At 36.7% G+C, this 23,448-nt stretch overlaps 1 protein-coding gene across 7 annotated transcripts in view; it reads left to right on the top strand.

Annotated features, from left to right (window-relative positions):
* The window catches only part of ERMARD (ER membrane associated RNA degradation), a 38,947-nt gene extending 18,580 nt beyond the window's left edge, over window positions 1–20,367 (top strand). For 3 of the 7 annotated variants that reach the window (XM_072643945.1, XM_072643947.1, XM_072643946.1), the window contains exons 11-18: window positions 2,887–2,955; window positions 6,461–6,634; window positions 7,989–8,072; window positions 11,398–11,477; window positions 12,539–12,667; window positions 13,505–13,723; window positions 14,578–14,691; window positions 18,288–20,367. In XM_072643945.1, coding sequence (XP_072500046.1) covers window positions 2,887–2,955; window positions 6,461–6,634; window positions 7,989–8,072; window positions 11,398–11,477; window positions 12,539–12,667; window positions 13,505–13,723; window positions 14,578–14,691; window positions 18,288–18,483 — 1,065 coding nt within the window. In that variant the 3' untranslated portion in view covers window positions 18,484–20,367. Of the gene's footprint in view, window positions 1–2,886; window positions 2,956–6,460; window positions 6,635–7,988; window positions 8,073–9,566; window positions 9,640–11,397; window positions 11,493–12,538; window positions 12,668–12,940; window positions 13,090–13,504; window positions 13,724–14,577; window positions 14,692–18,287 lie in introns of those variants that run through there. The other 4 variants (XR_011974715.1, XR_011974716.1, XR_011974717.1 and 1 more) reach the window with 4 other exon arrangements.
* Window positions 20,368–23,448: the final 3,081 nt, after the last annotated feature.

Raw genomic sequence — 23,448 nt, forward strand, 5'->3', positions numbered from 1 at the left:
GCTTCTCTTGATTCTTGTATTTAAAAGTCAGATTTTCTATTAAGTTCTGGTCTTTTCATCAAGAATGCTTGAAAGTCCTCTATTTCATTGAATGACCATTTTTTCCCCTGAAGTATTATATTCAGTTTTGCTGGGTAGGTGATTCTTGGTTTTAATCCTAGTTCCTTTGACTGCTGGAATATCATAGTCCAGGCCCTTCGATCCCTTAATGTAGAAGCTGCTAGATCTTGTGTTATCCTGATTGTATTTCCACAATACCTGAATTATTTCTTTCTGACTGCTTGCAGTATTTTCTCTTTGACCTGAGAACTCTGGAATTTGGCTACAATATTCCTAGGAGTTTCTCTTTTTGGATCTCTTTCAGGAAGTGATTCTTTTAATATTTATTTTACTCTCTGATTCTAGATCATCAGGGTAGTTTTCCTTAATAACTTCATGAAAGATGATGTCTAGGGCCTTTTTTTGATCATGGGTTTCAGGTAGTCCCATAATTTTTAAATTGCCTCTCTTGGATCTATTTTCCAGGTCAGTTGTTTCTCCAGTGAGATATTTCACATTGTCTTCAATTTTTTCATTCTTCTGGTTTTGTTTTGTGATTTCTTGGTTTCTCATAAAGTCATTAGCTTCCATCTGCTCCATTCTAATCTTTCAAGAACTATTTTCTTTAGTGAACTTTTGAACCTCCTTTTCCATTTGGCTAATTCTGTTTTTTAAATATTCTTCTCCTCATTGACTTTTTGGTCCTCTTTTGCCATTTGAATTAGTCTATTTTTAAAGGTGTTATTTTCTTCAGTATTTTTTGGATCCTCTTTAGCAAGCTGTTGACTCATTTTTCTTGATTATCTTGCATCACTCATTTCTTTTCCCAATTTTTCCTACACCTTTATTACATGATTTTCAAAATCCTTTTTGAGCCCTTCCATGGCCTGATACATTGCATATTTATTTTGGAGGTTTTGGATGCAGGAGCCTTGACTTTTGTGTCTTCATCTGATGGTATGCATTGTTCTTCCTCATTTGAAAGGATGGAAGAAAATACCTGTTCACCAAGAAAGTCATCTTCTATAGTCTTATTTTTTTCCCCCTTTTTGGGCATTTTCTCAGCCCATTACTTGGCTTTTGAGTCCTTTGTCAAGTGGAGGATATGCTCTAGAGACCTATAAGTTCTCAGTTCCTTGAAGGTGGCACAATCAAGGGAGAGGAGTTTATTCCTCTCCTGGCCTGTTCTCTGGTTTGGGAACAGCCACAAGCTTTTCTACCCAGGATCTGTGCATAGAATTCCCTCTCCCAAGCCTCCACCAGCTCCACCAGCCAGCACTCCTCCTCACCCCAGGACTGCTGCTGAGGGTTGAGATCCAGATCAGCAGCTCAATTCTCCCAGGGTCTTTAAGGCTGAAGTCTCCAAAAATGGATGCTGCTGTTGCTACCACCTGAGGCCAGGGCTAGGGGAAAACCCTGCCCTCTTCTCACCCAGGTGAAAGAGCTTTCTCACTGACCTTTGCAGGTGTCTCTGGCATTTGTGGGTTGAGTAATCTGGGAACTGCAACTGCTACTGGGGATTCCATGCCCTGAAGTCTGCTCTAGTCCTGTCTGAGGTGCGCCACATGGCCAAGTCTGGGCTGCGCTCCACTTTGAGCCTGGTGCAATAGACCTTTCCTGTCAGTGTTCCAGGCTGTCTTGGACTGGAAATCTCTTTCACTGTCATTTTGTGGCTTCTGCTACTCTAGAATTTGTTTAGAGTAATTTTTTACAGGTATTTTATTGGCTGTTGGGGAGAAAGCTTGTACAGGTCTATCCTTCTACTCTGCCATCTTGGCTCCACCCCGCTCCCAATTCATTTTGATGTTACAACTTTGTAGCAGTTTTGAGATCTGGTCCTGCTAGGCCTCTTTATTTTCCACTTCTTTTTGCATTGATTCCTTTGATAGTTGTGATCTTTTGTACCTCCAGATAAATTTTGCCATTATTTTTTTCTAGCTCTGTAAAGTAATTCTTTGGTAATTTGATTGGTATGGCACTAAACAAGTAAATTTAGGTCGTGTTGTCATTTTAATTATATATGATATAATATTATTATGTAGAGTATAATAATATTGTATATAATATTAAATGTAATATATTTAATATAATATAATGTTATATCCATGGTTAGCCAACCATGAACAGTAAATATTTCCCTTAATTATTTAGATCTTTTTTTATTTGTACAAGGAATATTTTGTAACTGTGTTTATGTGGTTCCTATGTCTCACTTGGCAGGTGGACTCCCAAGTTTTTTATACTGTCTGTGGTTGATTTAAATGGAATATTTTTATCTAAAGCACTTTTGATGGCATTATATAGAAATACTAGTAATTTGCGTGGGTTTATTTTGCATCCTGCAAATTTGCTGAAGTTGTTAGTTGTTTCTGTTAGTTTTTTGGTTGACTTCTAGGGTTCTTTAGGTAAACTATGATACCATATGCAGAAAGTAATAGTTTCCTTACTACCTATGTGCTTCAATTTCCTTCTCTTGTTTTATTGCTGTAGTTAACATTTCTAGTCCAGTATTGAATAGCTATGGTAACAGTTGGACCCCCCCTTGCTTCACTCCTGATCTTCATTACTGAAAATGCTCGCCCTTGGTGTTAGATAAATACAGTTCTTTATAAACCTCAAACCACTTAAAACTATTTGCTTTCTTTTAGTCTATACTGAATAAACATTTTTTATTTCAATTTAATAGGCATTTAAAAGTAAAATCTGCATGTGAATTTCAATAGTTCTTTCACTTTTCATGTTTTAAATACTTTTCAAAAAGCATTATTTTGTGTCAGTAATACCACTGTTAAGAAGTAATTATGAGGCTTCATGGTACATTCACAATTTATTTCTTTGCCTCTTTAGATATTAGCAAAACAATTGAGTAATGATGAAATCAATAATCTTCCTCTTTTCCTTGGAGAACCTGCAATGGTAAAGTATTAAATATCTTCCAGATTTAACATTCTTTATGTATTGAAATAATTTAGTCAAAACAAAATAAAAGTAGTTAACTTTGGTCAGGATTAGGAGATTTCCTTCCAGAATGTATGTTTAAAGCAGTGTTTCCTGAGTGTTGCATTTTGGTTCAGATTTCTTGATATTTGAATTTCTGTAACATTGTGGATTAAAAAAAGATGTCCCAAGGGTTTTTTTGTTTGTTTTTGATTTTTGTTGGGGAAAGGGGTTGATGGAGAGGAATGAATAGGACTACTATGCTCCTCTCTGTGTCTGACTAAATGAGGTAAGTGAACAGAAGTGGAGAAAACAGCATGGTGAAATTGAAGATGAGAAAATAGGCGGCAAAGGCATAAGAAAGAGGTATAAGTTATGAGAAAGGTATAAATTAAAGTTTGAAAAAGAAGAGTGGGGAGAAAAATTAGAGGCAAGGAAGGGAAGAAATGGCAAAAGGAGAAAGTAAGCAAAACTGAAGTAGAGAATGGAGGAGAAAAGGAAAAGGAGAAAAAGAGATAAAGCAAAGAAGGAACAGAAGAAAGAGAGAAAAGGAGGGAGAGACACTACAGCACTACACATATTTCTCAGTTGTCCTCAGAGGTTGTTGAACCATTGAAGTGTCTGTCATGATGGCTCCCACCATGACTTCTGTTCACCCTGACCCTGGAAGGCAGAGCTTTATCCTCCAGCTCCAGAAAGAAATGGGCAGAGACCAGTTTTATCTATAAGAGAGGGAGGGCTCAGAGAGTTTGCTTAGCTGCAGGAAACTCTGACTGCTTTTCCTATTCTGTCCTGTTTTCCAGGGAGGCAACACACACTTGGGCTGCTCTACTAACACTGGATTCTCATAGTCCTAGGATAGAGTACCAAAGCATCAGTGCTCATTTATGGAGTTAGCAGGTAGGGAAAGTTGCAGAAACACTTCATATGTCACCAGTCTGCTGCTCATTTAAGGAATAAATTACCCCATGCTTCCAATAGGGAGTAATGCAGCACTTGGAGCTCAGTTGCCTCTTCTGGAGACCCATGAACCTAGTATTCAAAATTACATGAGTGTGTCAAGGTATTGATAGGTATTATGCTACTTGTACCTTAGAAGCTTTTATATGCTGGAAAATTTGAGGACAAAGGATCTAAAAGTGTATTTAAAGTTACTCTCACGGAGCATCTTGTATAATTAAACTTATACACACAGATGCCAAATATAAGATACATTGAAGCAAAAATGTATAACGCTTCCTTTTATAACTCTTGCAGGAAAAATGCTCTGTAAATTTCCCAAATCAATGTTGATAAATAAAGCAAAGGCTGCTTCAGACTGTTCTAAATATAATTTCATTTCATCTTAGTTAAAATTATGTGTAGGTTTTCCTTCTGAGTTATTAGATCATGCCTGTATGAATTTGGCTTACGAAAGGTCTATTTCATTAGGTAATGCAGTCCATTGCCCTTCACTAAAGTCTGTCTAATGCTTCTCATGGGCTTTTGATGACTAATTGAGAGCACAAACTTTGGCAGCCTTTCTAAGACAGCAAGGTTTTGAATTAATTTTAGATAATTGTGTTTTTGAGGATTAACGTGATGACCATTTCAGAAACACCCATTCCTTGTTTGATTTCCTGTTGAAGCCTGGGGCCTGGTAGAGAAGGTCCAGAGTTTGCCTGGAGAGGAATGAGGTTTAATGTGGGACATCTACCTGTAAAATAGAACTGTACCTTCAGTTCTAAGAAACATCATTGTCATGAGATATATATCTTCGATGAGTCACTTATCAGTGCATGTTTACTGCCATTTCAACTATAAAAATTTAATTTCTGGCTCCACATTGTAGAATAGTTCGCAGCAATGCTGATACCACTAGGAGAGCTGTAATAATGGCAGATAATAGAAGATATCAGATCTCCCTTATCAACTAAATGTACTTTGTCTTGAGCAGAATTTACAGTGTGACTTCTAGATAAATATATAATGACTGAGCAAATTATATCTAAATACATTATTCAAATCATATAATATACGTAAAGTACCTTGTAAACCTTAAAACATTATATAAACATCTACTATTGGCTATTACTATTTATAATTTCTATTATCTAGTTTTTTTGTTCAGGATTTATAGTCTTTCAGCAATAATTTAGTAAGAAAATATGTAATAGTGAGTCACAACACTGTTTAGTGAAAATTACTAGGGACTAAAGCCTGACCCTCTTTTCTGTTTAAATTGTAACATAGATTAGGAGAATACTTCAGAATTTTATGTTGAAAATATATTGGACAAGACATTAAGAGACTAGTTCTAATTTTAACGGCGCTATTAGATGTATGAGCTTAGGAAAATCATTTACCCTCTCTGGGCTTTGTCATTTATAAAGTAAAGTACTAGACCAATAGTTCTCTGGGGCCTCTTTTGGCATTAAAAGGCCACCTAAGGTAGCAGAGGTAGTTTGAATTGATAAATATTTTTTAAACCTTTTTCTGCCCAAAACTTTTTAGAGCAGTTGCCCTATGTGGGGTGGGGAAGCTGGAAGATGAACATGTGTGGAAGAGGCCATGTATGGATGCAGGTTATTTGTGAGATTTTCATTCCATTTCCACATTGTTGCAAGAGGAGAAAATAACTATTTCAGTTTATTAGAACCTCCAAATGAAAGACAAAAGGCCAAGGGAATGACAAGTGGGAAGAATGACACTATCTGTGGACAGTATTGAAGGCTATGTGTATATAAAGAGAGATTAATCAAATTTGGGTTGTCAACTTTAGAGAGGTTGGATAGCAGAGAAAAGTTTTATAAAAAAAGTCACTATAGCAATAGCTGTTAGAAACTTTGGTATCTGTAACTCATTCAGAACTCCCCCCCCCCCCCGATTTCTTAGGGATCTTAACTAATGCCTAAACAGAAAATCAAACCAAAAAATCCTTGCCTACATCAAGACTGAAGTGGTGAGATTATATTATTAATATATTGCTGTACAATATACTATGCATATTAATGAAATATGCAAAGTCCCATTGACAGTTTTCTGGTTTATTTTGTTTTGTCCACAAATATACTGTAAGAAATAGGTGTTTGCTAAAGGTTTATAAGAAATTAGGATTCTGTAGTTAATAGTACTTAGAGCCTTGAATGTGGAGATAGAAGATCCAGATTTGATTCTGACCCTAGCATTTATTACCTGAATGACCTTTGACAAGTTATTGAATTTTCCTGGGCCTCCATTTCCTTATCAGTGAAATGAGAGATCTGGACTAGATGACCTCTAAAGCTCTTTCTATCTCTAAGTCCTATGATCCTATGATCCTATGATCCTATGCTAAAGAAAAGTTTTTTACGTTAGGAAATTACAAACAATGTATTGTTTATGTTAAAATGATTGCTTTCAAAAGTATTGCCCAGTGGAAGTTTGTTATTTGTTCTGTAGTTGACTTCATGCAATACGCATTAATAAGACTACATGTATCTTATGTCCACTTGTTTCCTGACAGGAGTTTCTTTGGGATTTCTTGAACCATCAAGAAGGCCCCCGTGTAAGAGATCGCTTAAGCCATGGGGAGATCAACTTAAATGACTTTCCAAAGGAGCTTACAAATCAGCTACTTGCCTTTTCTGTTGTACTCTTAGTCAGATTTGTTGGAGAAGATGTGTTATCAGTTTCTGAGGTAATATTATTTATGGAAAATTTAATGTCAGTTATATTTGCTTACCAGATATGCCTAAAACAAGATTACTTTGAAAATATAGTAAGTTCTTAATTCTGTTTTGAATCACTTATTTCTCTATTAGTAGGGAAAATTGAGAATGGAAGTCTTTTTCTTGACTTCTTTTTAAAAATTCTCCTTGTCAAATGTGTCTACAAATTTTCTATTAATTTAATTTGAAGTTGTTTAAGCTGCTTCTTAGAAATACCTCTTTGTATGTTTCTAAAAGCTAATGAGAACCGTCAAGAGCTGGGGTTGTGTGGTATGGTAGAAAGAACCCTAATGTGGTTCTCTGCCCCTGGCGTGACAACAAACAATTCGTATGACCATGGATAGGTTAACCTCCCTGACACTCTCATTCTTCATCTGTTTGTAGAGTGAAAGGTTTGGACTAGAACAGAGGTTTCCAATCTGGGTTATGAGAATCTCATGGAGTGATATTGAGAATATGGAGGAACTCTTATCTTATTAAAATTAATTTTGTTATTTCATTTCTTATTGCATGTGAATGGCAAATTCCATAATTTATTTCCTTTTGTATTGTATAGGGGAGAAGGAATGGGAAAGAGAATAAGCATTTGTGTGCCAGGCACTCTAAGTGCTTTACAAATATGATCTCCTTTGAGCCTCAGAACAACCCTATCTATGAGTTAAGTGCTGTTATTATCCCCATTTCACATTTGAGAGAACTTAGGCAAACTAAAGTTAGTGACTTGCCCAGGGTCACACAGCTAGTAGGTGTCTGAAACCGCATTTGAACTCAGATTTTCCTGACTCCAAGCCCAATGCTCTGTCCACTATGCTGCCTACCTGCCTCATATAAGAAGGGTATAGGGTATAGGAAGGGTGACTGAAAACCACAGAGTACAGGAACTGAGAAAGATCATTAAGATCTCTTCTGGCTCTGATAGGATATGATTCTGTCATTGTATGAACTAAAAAATTTTTTTTTCAAAACTATATATCAAGCAATTGAATGTTATAAAAGATTCTCTGTCTGCTCAGTTTGTCTGGAAGTGGGCCATACCAAGACAGTTATTACTAAAGCTGTCATACTTTTAAATTTTGTTAGAATGTCTCATTATTTATTAAATTAAGACTGTTATTGGCTATAATCTGGCCTTATATTTCAAGTTTCACAGAATGCTAATGAAGAACTTCTTTTCATTATAATCGTTTGTTTTTTTGTCTTTCCTTTGGGATAAGGTCTCTAGGAAACTTGTGTCTTTAAATGACTTTCAGTTCAGTGTTACAAAGCCAGGAACTAAAACAGTTACAGTGATTGAGCTTAATCTGCTGTTTTTTTTAAAACCAGGAGAATGCATCAATCAGAACTTTAATCAGCTGTGTAAACTGCTATTGTTCTCAATTCCATCCAGTTTCTCAGCTTAAGAAAAAGGTAGGAAGGCATGTTACCTAAAGGGATAATTTTTTTGTGTATGTTTGTTGATGAACTTGTTCATTTATAAGCCTGGAACCAAGTAATGGTATAGTAGTGATGGAGAACTTCAATTGGTCTGCTGCAGAGCTCTTTTCTGTAAAAAGTAGGGCAGATAATGTCTTGGTTTGCCTTAGTGATTATTTAATCCTTCAAAATATGGAGTGTTGAACATGAGGAACTTGTCTGTCTCTAATTCTCCCAAAGTGGGGTAGAAATGATGGAACTTTGTGTGAGGGTAAGAGGGAGACGTTGCCTCTTCTGTCTTAGGATTTGTAATAGAGAAGGAAAGGAGAATTGGGAATGATGTGATGTGTGCCTTAGATTTTAGGAGATGAGATTTCAGACATTTCGGAAGAAGGGTAGGCAGAGGCCATTTAACACGAGCTTCCTCTTCTCTCTCCTCATTTTGAAACACCTTGATATGGTCCCCAACTCTCTCCTTTCTCCAGTCTTTGACAACTGAGTTGCCCTTGATCCTTGCCTCCTCCAGTCTTCACCTGCATGTTGCAACCTCAATTATTCTCTTTTCCTCTAAGTTCTTCCTCATCCTCTGCCTCTCCCTCTCCATCTACCTCTTCTCTTCATTTCTTTTCTCTTCATTTTTTCTTCCTTCATTTCTCCCTCCCTCTCTTTCTCTCATCTTCAACCTGTTGGTTCTTTCCCTACTGTCTTCAAAGGAGTCCAGCCATTCCTCATCCTTAAAAAAAGCTTTCCTTCACCCTACCAGACACTCAAGCTATCTCTCTTCCCTTTTTCATATAAACTCATTGAAATATTGTGTACGTTGCAGCCTCCATATCCCCTCCTTTCACTACTCAAACCTTTGTATTCTGGCTTGTGACCATAACACTTGACTGAAACTATTCTCTCCAAAGTTACTAATAATCTCTTAATGGCCAAATCTGATTTTTAAAAAGTCTTTATCCTTTTTTACCTAGTTGGTGCATTTATCATTTGGCCATCTTTCCTTTTAGATGCTCTCTCCTTTTTGGGCTGTTATGACAGTCTCTCTTGTGGTCTCCTGTTTCAGCCACTCCTTAGGCTCCTTTGTTGGTTCTTCACTGAAATCACACCAACTAAATGTGAGTCTTGCTCAAGGTTTTGTCCTCAGCTTTCTAATCTTCTGTTTCTATGTTTTCTGTCTTGGGGACCTCATCAGTGCCCATGGAGTTAGTTACACAGATGACTCATGGATTCATATATCTGACCTCAGTCTCTCACTAGCTAAGCATCACCAGCTGCCTTTTAGAGATTGAATTATTATTATTATTCCCACTTAACAGATGAAAAAACTGAGGCTGAGAGGTTAAGTGAATTGCTCAGGTCACATAGCTACTATTATGTGATAGAATCAAGATTCAAATTCGATCGCAGGTCTTCCTGATCCTCATCCTGTCTCTTCCTGGAGCTTGCCCTCTTTGATCATCTCCTCTTTCTCTCCCTGATTTTCAGCCTCTCTTTGTTCACTCCTTCCTGGCGGCCTACAAACACCTGAAGGTCTACCCATCCTTAAAAATAAAATTTGGTACGCTCATTTTCTTATATTATTTCTCATATCTTTCCTTCCTCACAGCAGAAACCCCAGGAAGAGGGAAAAGAAAAGTTTCCTCTCCATAGTACCTCCACTTGCTCTCATTTTTTAGTCCTTCCTGGCATTTGATTTCGTCACTTAACTGAAATGGCCCTTCCCAAGGTCATCAATGAGCTATTTTTTTTTTTTTTGAAAAAAACCACCTCATTTTTATTGATATCTTTTCTTAATGTAACATTCATTTCCAAATATTTCCTTCCCTTCTTCCCTATGGAGTGAGCCATTCATTGTAACAAAATTTTTTTAAAAGAGGGGAAAAACAGTTCAAAAACGACCAACACATCAACATGTCTGACAGCACATGCAATATTCCGTGCTTATTTTCACCCCTCTCCAATGAAGGGAGGGAAATGCATTTTCCTGACTCAGTCAACTAGTATTAATTAAATACCTATTCTGTGCCAGGCACTGTACTAAGCACTGTGAATACTGGCAATCCGCCACTCTCCAAAAATCCCCAAACAAACCGGTCCCCACTCTCCAGGAGCTCACAGTCTAAGGCGGGGTGGGGTGGGAAGGGACAACATGCAGTTAACTGTGTATAAGCAAGATAAAGAATACTGGCTAACATTTGTATAGCACTTCCTATGTGCCAGGCACTGTGCTAAGTGCTTTATAATCATTATCTCATTTGATCCTCACAACAGCCCTAGGAGATAGGTACTAGTATTATCCTCATTTTATAGATGAGCCAAACAGAGGTTAAGTGACTAGCCCAGGGTCACACAGCTATTATGAATCTGAGGCTAGATTTGAGCTCAGTTCTTGAGGACTGTAGGCATAGGGCTTTATCCACTGTGTCACCTCATTGGGATTAGTTTCAGAAGGAAGGTGCTAACATTAAAAAAGACTGGGAAAGGCTTCTTGCAGAAGGTCGTATTTTAACTGAAACTTGAAGGAAGGTGAAGATTTTCAGGAAAACCAGAAGGTGATGAGGAGGCAGTCATAGGGAACAGCCAGTGAAACTCCCAGAGTCAAGAGATGGAAGTTTGTGTGAGGAATAGTGAGGATCAGTTTGACAATTGAGTGGAGGAGAAACTGGAGTGGGGAGAGACTTGGGGCAGGGAGAGCAGCCAAAGGCATTGACAGTAGTCAAGGTGTGAGGTGACTGAGGACATATATCAGGGTCATGGCCGTGTCAGAGGAGAGAAGGGGGTAGCTATGAGAGATACTACACAGGTAGAAATGACAGGACTTGGCAAAGATTGGCTACTTGAGGTGTAAGAGAGGGAAGAGTCAGGATGGGGCCTATAAGGGTAGTGGTAGCCTCTGCAGTAATAGGAAACCTAGGAAGGGGGAGGGCTTGGGGAAAAGGTAATGAGGTCAGTTTGGGACAAACTGAGTTGCAGATGTCTACTGGACGTCCAGTTAGTTCATCTCTTGGCCAAGCTTAGGTCATAATTACATATCAGGGTGTTAAGGAGACATTGTAAATGTGTGTCTGCAAGTAGTCATTACTTTGAATCACGTAAGTGTGAACTTGTTTATTGTAATAGTTTAGTTGTGATTTATGTATACCAGGAAGTAAAATGCTGAATTACTTACACTAATTTTTTTGGCTAAAATACTAAAAATGGAACTTACTGAGTTTCTCACATGCATTACATTCTAAATTTGACATCATTCTGAAAAATCTATTTATCAGAAAATAGCTTTAAATTCCTTAAAATTAATTATATTTTAATTTCCTAGATTCTGTACTGTGAGAAAAGCATCAGAATATGGCCTCAGCTTCCATTAGTGCCAGTGGAACAAATTCAGGAAGCAGCCAGGTATGTTTCAATCTAAGGAAAGGTAGGACTGGTGTGGTAAAGTCATGGAGTTAGGTGGGATCTTGATAGGCCTTTGATCTTTAGTGTTAAAATTCATTCTTATTCAGAGAAGACTTTTAAAAGAACAGAACTTAGATACTCACGTGAATCTGTGATCTCATCAGTCTGGGCTATTTCCTCCAAAGATACAGACCACAGCCTACCTTGCCTACTCATCATGTGCAACTGCTATGATTTTGCTGCTTGGGGGATGTTCCTATTCCTTTCTGTCTCTTGTTTTAGGGAGGGAAGGTACCAGTGGAGTGGATGGACTTTCAGTTATCTCTTGCTCTAACTGTAATGGTACTCAGGCCCCTTTCAGTTTTTTGCTCATGCATTTCTTTGATGAAATCCTTCCTATTACTTCTCTTTTGTAATTCTTTACTTAGGGTGTGTTGCAGCCTGCTCTTGCCCACTGTGTCCCCCTTCATTGCCCTTTGAGTGATCTTCAGTTTTATAGATCTCATCTGTAATTTGGTCTAGACCAGCAGTTTTTCTCATCTTTATTTTCTTAAGTACCAATTCCACTTCATCTGTTTTGAAGACTAAATAATAATAAAATTACCCAGTCCTTCACAAAAAAATCTTTTCTAATTAAGAATTTTATAGATATTTTTTCCAGTAAAATGTCCATTTCATTAAGGAAACATTGCTGTCCCCAAGTTACAGGGTAGCGAACTAATAATAGTAGGATTGCTGTGTGTGTGTGTGTGTGTGTGTGTGTGTGTGTGTGTGTGTGTGTGTTTATGTATGTAATGCAAGCATGCCCTTTCAAAGACTTTGAAAAGCCAACTAAAGCTAAACTAAACATCAAAAGTACATTGTCATATCAGTGAAAAAAAAAGATTTTCTGATCAGTACCTGCCCATTACTCAAAGGATTTGGTGCTGATGTTATACAAGAGATGTTATGTAACAAAGTCATGAAAAGTAGAATGTTTATACAAACTAGTTGCATATTCATTTATTCAAATATGAACTTCCAAAATTGTAGTTATAAATCTAAAATTTTATATTTTTCAGATTAGAAGGCAGTTCTGAAACCAAGGATTGTTATCATTTGATTTTAAAAATTTCTTCTGAACTCCAACATTACATGCCACAGGGTGACTGTGATTTGAATAACTTACTGGATAATCCTCCCACAGCAAAGTAAGTCAAGGCATCTTTAGCATTATTATAATTATTTTCTGATTTATTATTATATTTTTAACTTTAATTAAAGAAAATTTTTTGAGTTCTGAATTCTCTCCCTCCCTAATCTGTTGTAAAGACAGGAAATATAATGTCATTTATACATGGGGAATCATGGAAACATATTTCCATGTTGACCATATTCAAAACTAAACTAAAACAAGAAAAATAAAGAAATTAACAAAGTATGCTCCAATTTGCATTCAGACTCCATCTTTTCTTTCTCTGGAGGTGGATAGCATTCTTCATCTTAAGTCCTTCAGAATTGTCTTGCACTGATCAGAGTAGATACATTTTTCGCAGTTGATTATTGTGCCATGTTGCTGTTCCAGTGTACAATGTTCTCCTGGTTCTGCTCACTTCACTCTGCATCAGTTCATGTAAGTCTTCCCAGGTTTTTCTGAAACCATCCTGTTTGTCATTTCTTATAGCACAATACCATTCCATCACAATCACCCATCACAGCTTGTGCAGCCATCCCCAGTTGATGGGCATCCCCTCAATTTTCTTGAATATTAAGGCATTACTTGTTTGCATTGCCTGCGTTTATCTTTTGTATATATCTTTTGTAGTTGAGGGATAGTTTTCTAATTCTAGAAATATCTAGACAGGTATTTGTGGTTATGAATTCAATTAGATAAGAAGGCTGCTGGGTGGATCTTGGTAGATGTACAAGTTTCAGGAAATTTGCTTTTTTTTTTTTTTGGCAAAAGTTATTCATGTTATGGGAAAGTGAATCTCTTGCAAGTTCATTTTAAAGCATGTGATGATCAAAGCTTCATTTCTGATTTCCAGGTGGTCCCTATTGCTTCAGGAGCTTTGCAGCAAACGCATTCAAACTTTGTATTGTCCCCGGTCTGTCCTTGAAGTCCTTGCGATATTTCAGAAAATAAGTGCGCATTGCCACCTAGTGTCTGATCAAATTATTGCCACTACAGAAATAAGATTTAAGCAGTGGACGCAAAAGACACTTCGGTCTCGCCAGAGGCAGAACTATCTACGCATGTTGAACAGGTTGGTGTTGGTGGGGGCTGCTGATAGAGGGAGAGAAAGAGAGAAGAGTAAGAAGAATGGGGACCCAGGACAAAACCTATGAGAACACTTACAGGGAAGGGTGTGAATCTGGATGACAAACCTTTGAATTACACATTTCATCTCCTACTTCCATGTATTTATGCAAGTCACATGGAACGATTACAATGCATTCCTTAGAATCTCATCTTCTTTCAGTGCTCAGATACCACCTTTCCAATGAAGGCTTACTTGATTTCTCTCAGTTTTAAATGCCTTCTCCCTCACAAGATTTCTTCCATTTATTTCTTTTTAATGTAACTTTTATTTTATTTTACCTTTCTTAGTTAACCAGCATTTCATTTCTCTCCCCACAACCTGACCACCTTCACTGGAAAAAAAAAAGGAAAAAAATTGTATTAACAAATACAGACAGTCAAACAAAGCAAATTCCTCCGATTGGCCATGCCCAAGAATGTTTGTCTCATTTGCATCTATTTATTTCTCTATGTGCATGTTGCATCCAACTGTCCTAAAGAAATGTAAGTTTCCAAAGAACAGACCACAGTTTCAGTTCTGTCTTTGTTTCCCTAGCCTAGTTCCTAGCTTGATGCCATCCATATAGTAGGTATTCCATACATGTTTGTTGAATTGGATTCTGTGAATGTGTGTTGAGGAAATTGAGGCTCTGTATGGAGGCCCCTTGTTTACCAGGTTTTAGTGGTGAAAGAAAACAGGGAAGTGTGATTATAGCTAGGTAGAATAGTAGCAGAGGTAAACAAAGGTGTTTTTTTAATGGAAAAGTCATTTTTGACATGAAGGAAACATTTTAGTTAATTAAACTCTTTTATTTTTAGTATTAAGCTTTTGTCTCCTGTACTCCAGCTAATATTATTGCTGATCACACTGGAATTGGTCAACATACATACTGTTAATGAAAAAAATACTTGCGAATACCAGCAGTACTTAAAGTAAGTATGTAATATTTTGAAATGAATGATATGGACCTCCCTTGTATTATTTTTACTTGTCCATTCTCTTTGACATTATCTTTTTATTAAACCAGTAGATTGATGTATTTCTTAAGCATTTTCCTCTAGATATTTATATAGGTTCATACAGCTAGTGCTGGAAGGAATAGCAGAAGCCATTTAAGGCAGCCCCCTTATTTACAGATGAAGAAATCGAGGACTAGGTAGATAAGTGACTTGCCCAAGGTCTTTGTAACAGCATTAGAGGTAGGAATTGAATCCAATTTTTCAGTCTCCAGAGCATGTGGTCTTTTCAGTGTACCGTACTGCCACCGAGATGGCATAGATATAGAAATATAGTGAATCTTTTCAAAGTTTCTTTTTTACTTGAGAATCTAGAATTACTATTACTGGTACAGATAAAATGAATATTTCTAAGAGAACAATCAAAAACCAAAAACCAAAGTCCGTCTTGCTGCCTGTAGACATATCAGAGAGAGATATTCTGCAAGCCAGCCTTGCAGAAAGGTGCTCTAGGGAGAGAGAAAGGGGAAGGCATGAATGAAACAGGCTAAATCAACACCATTACCGCCACCCAGTGAAAGTAACCTAGGATCTTGTCTCTAAAAACCCTGATAATAGCAGTATCATCATGGGCCATATGTCTGACCTAGTTAATCTGCCATCATCAAGGGAGCACTCTGTGTGGTAATGTGGGCCCACCATCACCACCACTTCCCAAATCAACCACTGACCAACTGCCACCAGCAGGCAGGAAATGCAGTAGAGTTGGTTGTTTCCTCTCTTTAGACCTCTAAGGAGATAGCCCATTACTCCTTTTCTTAAAAGTCCTTGGAATAGTAGTAAACATACCATTGACCCTGATCTCATCCCAGTACCTGTTACCGTTTTCCAGAAACATATACTGTGTTATCAGTCAAAATAACACTAAAGAAGATATGTTTATACATCAGCCTTATCCCCCTTGCATTCCAGCCAAACTAAACTACTTGCCATCTAACCTGCCAGGCCTTACTTCTCCCCTGCTGATGCACCATGAGGACCATTGTATTTTTCCAGGAGTCCTTTAGTGAATCCTACCCTATATGGTTGTTGTTCTTGTTCGTCCTTCATTCTTGAAGAGGACCAGTGACATCAGGAGGGGGATGTTTGACTTGCAAGTGGATTAGATTTTCTGTTTGTATTCCTAGCACTTAGCATATGTAGTGCTTTGCACACAGTTAAGTGCTGAACAGTTGTGTTCTCAGTTAATTTATATGTTCGTATATAGCTAACTTGGCCTCAGTGATTGCTAAGGAAGATTCAGTTTTTCTTATTTGATAAATTCTTATTACAGCTCAGTGATTTAGAACAAAATCTTTTTGGCAGAACTGAATTTTTCAGATATAGGAGAGGACAACACATTTCCAAAATATTTAAAGGCTTCTATAGCATTAGGGTCTAAAGATTCAATATAACACACATATATACACATATATATGAATATATATATATTCATATATATACATATATGAAAGAGAGAGAGAGATTGATTGTGTCTTCCTTGCCTATATCCTAAGACCTGAAAGCTCAAGGGCCACATAAAGATCATATTAACTCTTTGTGAGGATTCCTCAAGGCTGTAGCTGCTAGTCATAGCAGTCGCCTCAGAAACCTTCTGCATCTGCTCTGGCAACTCAAAAATCAGATCAGTACTATGGTACAGTAGAAAGAACACTGGATTTAGAATCAGAGGATGTTGGTTTGAATTGGGCAAGTCATTTCATCTCTCTGTTCTCTGAGCCTCAGTTTCCTCATCTGTAAAATGAGAAGGTTGGCGTAGATGACACCTCTTTCTGCTCTAAACCTAGATCCTAGTGGATGGCAAGCTCAAGGTAAGTCAGCAGAATGATACGGTAGCAAAATACCCAGCAAATAACACTAGACTTTATTAGTAGAGGTATAGTGTCTTAGGACAGTGGTGTCAGAATCACATAGAAATGGGGTCTCTACATTCATACAGATTCCTGCGGGTCAGATACTGGCTTAGGTTTACAATGTTATGTGATCGATGTTTTAGTGTAATGTTGCAGATTTTGTTAAATATTTCCTAGTTGCATTTTAATCAGGTTCAGACTGCACTTGGGTATGTTATGGGCTACATGAGGCCTCAGGCCATGTATTTGACACCTCTGCCCTAGATCAAAATAGGTGATAGCTTCATTGTGTTCTCATTGCTCACACTCTATCTTGGAGTGTTTGTGTTCTCTTGTGGGTACCACATTTTAAGATAGACTTTGATTAACTGGACCACGTCTAGAAAAGTATAACTAGGGCAGTGAGGGAGACAGAAACCAGGAGTGAAACTGAAAACCATAATGTATTAAGGGTAGTCTGGAAAAAATAAAGCCTTGGGATGAGGGGAAGGCATTGTAACTATCTAAAGATATTTGAAGATAAAGAAGAGAGATCAGATTTTTTTTTCTTTGTGAAAGCACATTTTGATTGAGTTTGAGAAATGTTGAACAGAATAATTTTCTATCTAGAGACAGAGTAGACTGTCTTGTGAGGTGACTTTGGTCATTGGAATTATTTAGGCCCAGGCTTGCAACAGTCTGTCAGGAAGGGTGTACAGAAAATACCTCAGTGGAGCGAGTGGTTAGACTAGATTAGCACTTCTTAAACTGTGAGTCGCTACCCGAAATGGGGTTGCAAAAAATTTGACAACAGTAAAGGGTTTCTGATGCACAATGACAAAAAATTAATTCAAATCAAACACATAATGAATCTAAGGTATTTCTGGCAGCACTTGCTGGTGTTGCATCACAACTTCACTGAAATCTTGGTTCTGATCATAAATCATGCGCACTTTGCACTGTGCATGCCCTTGGGCCATACAACATAGCAAGTGGAAAAAGTTTAAGAAGCCCTGGACTAGATGACATCTTAAGATTCTGTGATGCTAATACTTGGTTAACTGGTGTCTAGATGCACGGGAGTCTGTAAAACAGTCTTGGCAGAAGTTTAAACTTTTTTGATAGTCTCTAATAATATTTATTGTCAGGAAAATTTCCCTTTCTTCCAGGATGTTTACTTTGACTTTGAATTTATGTTAATTTCTTCATGTTTGTTCCGCAGAGAAGGTCATCAGGTCTATTTAATAAGCACTGATATGTTTAAAGTTGACTAGAAAAACAAATCTCTTTTCAGAAGAACTAACATTTAGCCAATGACTTTGTGCCTTCCACTTTATGGATTGGTAGAGGTAAACAGTTCAATCCTAAAGGAAAAGTGGGAGTATATGTCTCTTAGAGTCATTCTGCTTTAATTCATTTTTCTCATGTTTTCTAATTGCCCAAATCTTAGAATCCTCATCAAACATTGTTGAGACCATTTGTATGTGGTTTTATAGCAAGAGAATGATGTATATTCTGCTTACTCTAGTTTTGTTTATGATATAGCAGGAAGGTAGTTTGGGAGTAATCTGGGAAAGAAGAGAAAGCAATTTAAGTCATTAGGGTAATTGATAGATAAACTACTATCAGAAAAAAAGATACTTTTGGCCAATCATTTTCCTCTTTTTTTTTTCCCAACAGGTTCTTGAAGTCAATCTTGCAGTACGCTGAGAACTTGGTGACTTATTCTAACCAAGAAAGAAACAAATGGGATGAATCCATCAATATTACACATCTAGTTTTAGTAAAAATATTGACTTTTAGTGAGAAAAAGCAAATGTTAATACACTTAACCAGGGAGTCCCCAGATAAGTTATTTTATGACAGTTCTTCTTGAGTGAAAGACTAATAATCTGACAATTCTTCCTTCAGTAGTTTCCTCTTTGGTTGAAAAACTTTGAAAGCCTAAAGTGCAGTTTCCCAAGCTTCTTAAAATTCAGTATTACCAATATAGCCTAAGCCTAGGAAACCCTTCAGTCATTCCTATATTGCAAGAGCAGCAAGAACTCACATTTTGTTCTAACAATACCTTTCTTCAAGTGATTCACACAGCTGTCATAGCATGTTAATGATATCTAGACAGAGAGTCTCATCAGAGAGTCTCTGAGTACTGTATAAATGTTAATTCATTAATCCTCTCACCTTTTGAATTTTGTGGGAAAACAAGTCTTATTTCACTTCATATTTGAAAGTAGGAATCCAAGACAGAGCTGGGACAGGAATCCATTACCCAGCTTCCTCTAAGGAAGAATACTAGTAAACTTTACTAGTCCCACTTATTTTACTAGTTATTTTTCTTCCTACAGGAATGTGAAATTCAGCCTCACAAGACTTGTGGAAAACAGTATAGAATCTCTTATGGTGATTTGAATGACAGGTTGAATCTGACTTAGAAAAAAGATGTCTCAAGCAATGAGATGTCCGTCATTTTTCTCAAAAGATCATTCTAGAGCCAAACCAAACTTAAGGTCTTTTCAGATCATGACCACAACAAAAACACAAAGTCCCCTAACTCCTCAGTTATCTCACCAGCAGTTGCAAAAGCATGTAGAAAAAGTCTGGCTGGTTAGCATTTAGATTGTGGAAACAGAACAGGTAATAGGAATTTAGAAATTTCACTGTTTTCACTAAATATTTTTTGTCACCTGTGCCCATCTGTTATATTTTTAAGTTCAAGCTGTGAAGTCTTTTAGTAATATTTTAGTGTATGAATCACTTTTAATAAGATGCCAAAAAATTCATTTACAAAAGCAAATGACATGGTGGGACAAGTGGGAAAAACACTGGCTTTAAAGTCAGACAGACCCGTGTCAAATCCTGCTTCTCACACTAAAACTTGCTAGTGTGACTTTGGGAATTTAACCTCCTCATGCCTCAGTATCCTTATCCATAAAATGAGGGGGGATGAACTAGATCAGCGACATTAAACTTAAGTAGAAATGGATCATAGGGCACTAAGCCATACATACGGATCCCCATGGGCCACATATTAAAAACTCTCATGTTAACATCTGTGTTTTATTGTATTTTTAGTTTGTTAAATAGTTCCCAATTATGTTTTAAAATCTGGTTCAGGCCAGTCTTTGTGTGTTTGACTCCTCTGAACTAGAAGACCTCTGAGGGCCCTTTCAACTCAAGATCTCTGGTCATCTTAAATCACCTTGTGCAAAAATGGAATCCTTGTGAATTGTGGTGTTAGTAATCAGTTTCACCTAACTACAGCAGCCTCTAGTTAGAGAATAAGCATTAAGAGTATACGAATTTGCTCTATCAGATTAGATCAATAATTTCATGTGGCTCTTTACAGACCATCTTTTTTGGGCTACTGAGAAAAATCAGCTTAATTTGTCTTGGTTTAATTTTGCCTTTTTATTTGTGGTAGCAAAGGTTTTGATTGTCCTAGATGCTTGCAATAATCAGTGCATGGCCAGAGGGAAAAAATTTGATTGACCTCATATTTGGATATATTATTGAAAATGTTATCTGCAATAAAATTAAGTACCTTTCATTTATAAGTTTCCACAGTGTTTGTTAGTATTGTTTTCTGCATTAGTGGAATTATGTGGTGATGATTATGATGTAGAGATTTTTGGTTAACATTCATTATAATTTGCCTTTTTGTAACCTTAATTGCTTTACTTAAATTTCCTTCCTCCAATACTTTCAAGACTTAATACAATTTTATTTTATAGTTCTCTATTAAAAGACTTACCATCCCCTTCCTCTTTGTTGCTCATTTATTATTAGTGTTTTCATTTGAGAGGCATTCTGTTAACTCTGAGAAAGCTTGAGCAAAGTAAAATATATCTTCTTTTCCTAAAAGCACTAAAGCATTGTTTTTATTATATAGTTTTACCAAACTGCTTAGAAAACTCACCTTTTTTTTTTCCTGACAGGCTTTAGCTTGTTTTTAGCTTGGTTTTTTTAAAAAGTCTGTAATCCTCAGCTTCATAGTTCCAAAACCTTTTTTGCTTGTTTGTGTATCCCTCTGTACTTCATTCTGTTTTCTGTGCATTTAAAAAAAATGTTTTATTGATGGATGTAATATGCATTTTTATATAGATGTATATTGACATATTTCTGTATATAGATAAATATCTGTATATAGATATAATAATGTATCTGTATAGATAGGCAGATAGATATTTTCATCACTGTCATTATCTATCTCTTCCCTTGCTCTAGTCTTTTTCCTCTATCCTGGGAGGAGGAAAAAGCCCTCCTTTGTGACAGGTAAGCATAGCCAAGTAAAACAGACTGACACATTGGCCACATCTGAAAGATGTATGTCTTGTTCTGCAACTTGAGTTCCTAACCTCTTCCCAGAGATGAAAAGCACTGCCCATCGTTGGTTTTTGGGAGTTTCTTTTAGTCTTGTAGTCTTTCATTGTTCCCTTATTTTTCAGTTTCCCTTTGTGTTGCATGCGTATATTTCCAGGATTCTCTAAAGCTGTCTCCATCATTGCTTTTGGTACACTACTACTCCACTACATTTACATGCCCTGTTTTGTTCGGTCATTCCCCAATTAATAGATCTACCTTTGGTTGGCAGTTCTTTACTGCCCACAAAACTTTAATGTCTTTAAACTTCACTAAGATTTTTGGAACACCCCATACACCTACATATGTATTTGGAACACTCCATATACATATATATGTATACATACATATATATATATGTATATATATACACACACACACACATACACACATATATACGTGTATGTACATGTACGTATATATGTATATATATTATATATATGCATATACACACACACACAGATACATGTGAGATATATGAGTGAGAGGGGCAGTTAGGTGGTGCAGTGGATAGAGTACCAGTGCAGGAGTCGGGAGGACCGGAGTTCAAATATCACCTCAGACACTTGACACTCACTAGCTGTGTGACCTTGGGCAAGTCACTTAACCCCAATTGCTTCATCCTGGGTCATCTCCATTCATCCTGATGAATATCTGGTCACTGGATTCAGATATCTCTGGAGGAGAAGTGAGGCTGGTGACCTTGCACAGCCCTCCCTCACTCAAAACAAAATCAAGTGCAAGTCATGTTATCATTTCTCTGATGGCATGGTCTTCTTTGGCAACAAAGGACAAACACACACATGGGTGTGTGTGTGTGTCCGTCAATTCCCTGTATGATCTTTGTAGTATATACCCAAGTCATATCACTGGGTATACATAGTTTGATCATATTTGAGTCATAGTTTCAAATTGCTTTTCAGAGTGATTAGCCCAATTCAAAGCTTCATGAACAGTGGTTAATGTGTTTATCCTTCCATGTTCCTTCCAACAACTATTATTTACCTTTTCTGTCAACTTTGCCAATGTGAAAGATGGGAGATGGAACCTTAGAGATGTTTTAATTTTCACTTCTTGATTTGGAACTTTTTTTTCTATGATTATTGACACCTTACATTCTTTTTAAAGTTGTCTTCACTTGCTTTGACTTTATTGAGGAATGTATTTTTCATATATATTTGAATCAATTTCCTATATACATTAGATATCAGACCTTTATCAGTGAAGACCTTTATGTTGCAAATATTTTTTTCCCTAGTTAACTATTTCCCTTCTAAGTTTAACTTACTTTGTTGGTGCAAAAAACTTTGAATTTTATGCATTTACCATTGTTCATTTTATCTCCTGTGACCCTATCCATTGATCCCTTTCATTTAAAAAAGTTTTCCTGTTCATAGCTAAGAAATGTTATCTCCTTCCATGCCAAAATGAAAAAGAAAAACACCTCTTGGTTTGAACATTTCAACAGCACATTTAATAAAAGAATGGTGCTACAAAGTCAAGTTTGAAGTCCATTTGTTATAGGCACATTACCATATTTCCAATATGCACCTTGAGAATGCTTATGGATTCCTTATGGATTATTTGGTTATTTAACTGTTTTGGCAAAAAATTATGGGCTTGGAGCATAATGCAGTACCACAGGGCACCCACACAAAGATAGGGCTATATTCTTATTAAATTGTTATAACTTCTTACATGGGAGAAAACATGGTGAAATATACTGTTGACTACCTGTCCAAATATTGTAAATCTGAAAAGTCACATCCAAAAAAAAGCAATTGGAGAGTCAAGAGATTGGTCTCACTTATACAAGAAAGCTAGTTTTTGTTTTGTCTTGTTTTTAACTAGCACATTGTTTATCTCTGCATATTTCCAAAATGACCTGGCCCAAATACAGTTTCCTCAAAATTGTAACATTGCATTAATGTTAATTAGGCTCATAGCACCTATGGAAAGCTTTCAAGTCAAGTACTAACAATGACCAGCAGATTGGGAGAATTGTTATGACTTAATAAAGAAATAGTTCTTAAACTATAGTTCAAGACATTTCATTATGAAATGAGGCCTTTTAAACATGATGAAACAGATTGAAGTGAATAATCCTGCAACAACTTCTATAGAAAAATATGGTCATAAACAAATATAAAATATTTGACTTACATTTTTTAAAAATATTGTGTAAGTACATTAGTAAAAGGGCTATATTGTGGGTATGAATTAGCTATGTACTACCTTTAAACATTGTAATATCAAAAAAAAAAAAAAAACCCAGCTGAAAGAGGAAGTGTATTACACTGCAACGCTCTATCTTTGGCCTTCTCCATACTATTTTGCTTGGGGGATATCATCAGCTCCCACAGGTTCAATCATCTTCTTTATGTAGCTGGTTCTCAGATCTATTTAACAAGCCCTAGCTTCTCTCCTGACCTCCTGGCATGGATCTCTAACTGCTTTTTGGACATCTTGAACCAGATATCCC

Source organism: Notamacropus eugenii, chromosome 2, assembly GCF_028372415.1.
Source record: "Notamacropus eugenii isolate mMacEug1 chromosome 2, mMacEug1.pri_v2, whole genome shotgun sequence".
NCBI lineage: Eukaryota > Metazoa > Chordata > Mammalia > Diprotodontia > Macropodidae > Notamacropus > Notamacropus eugenii.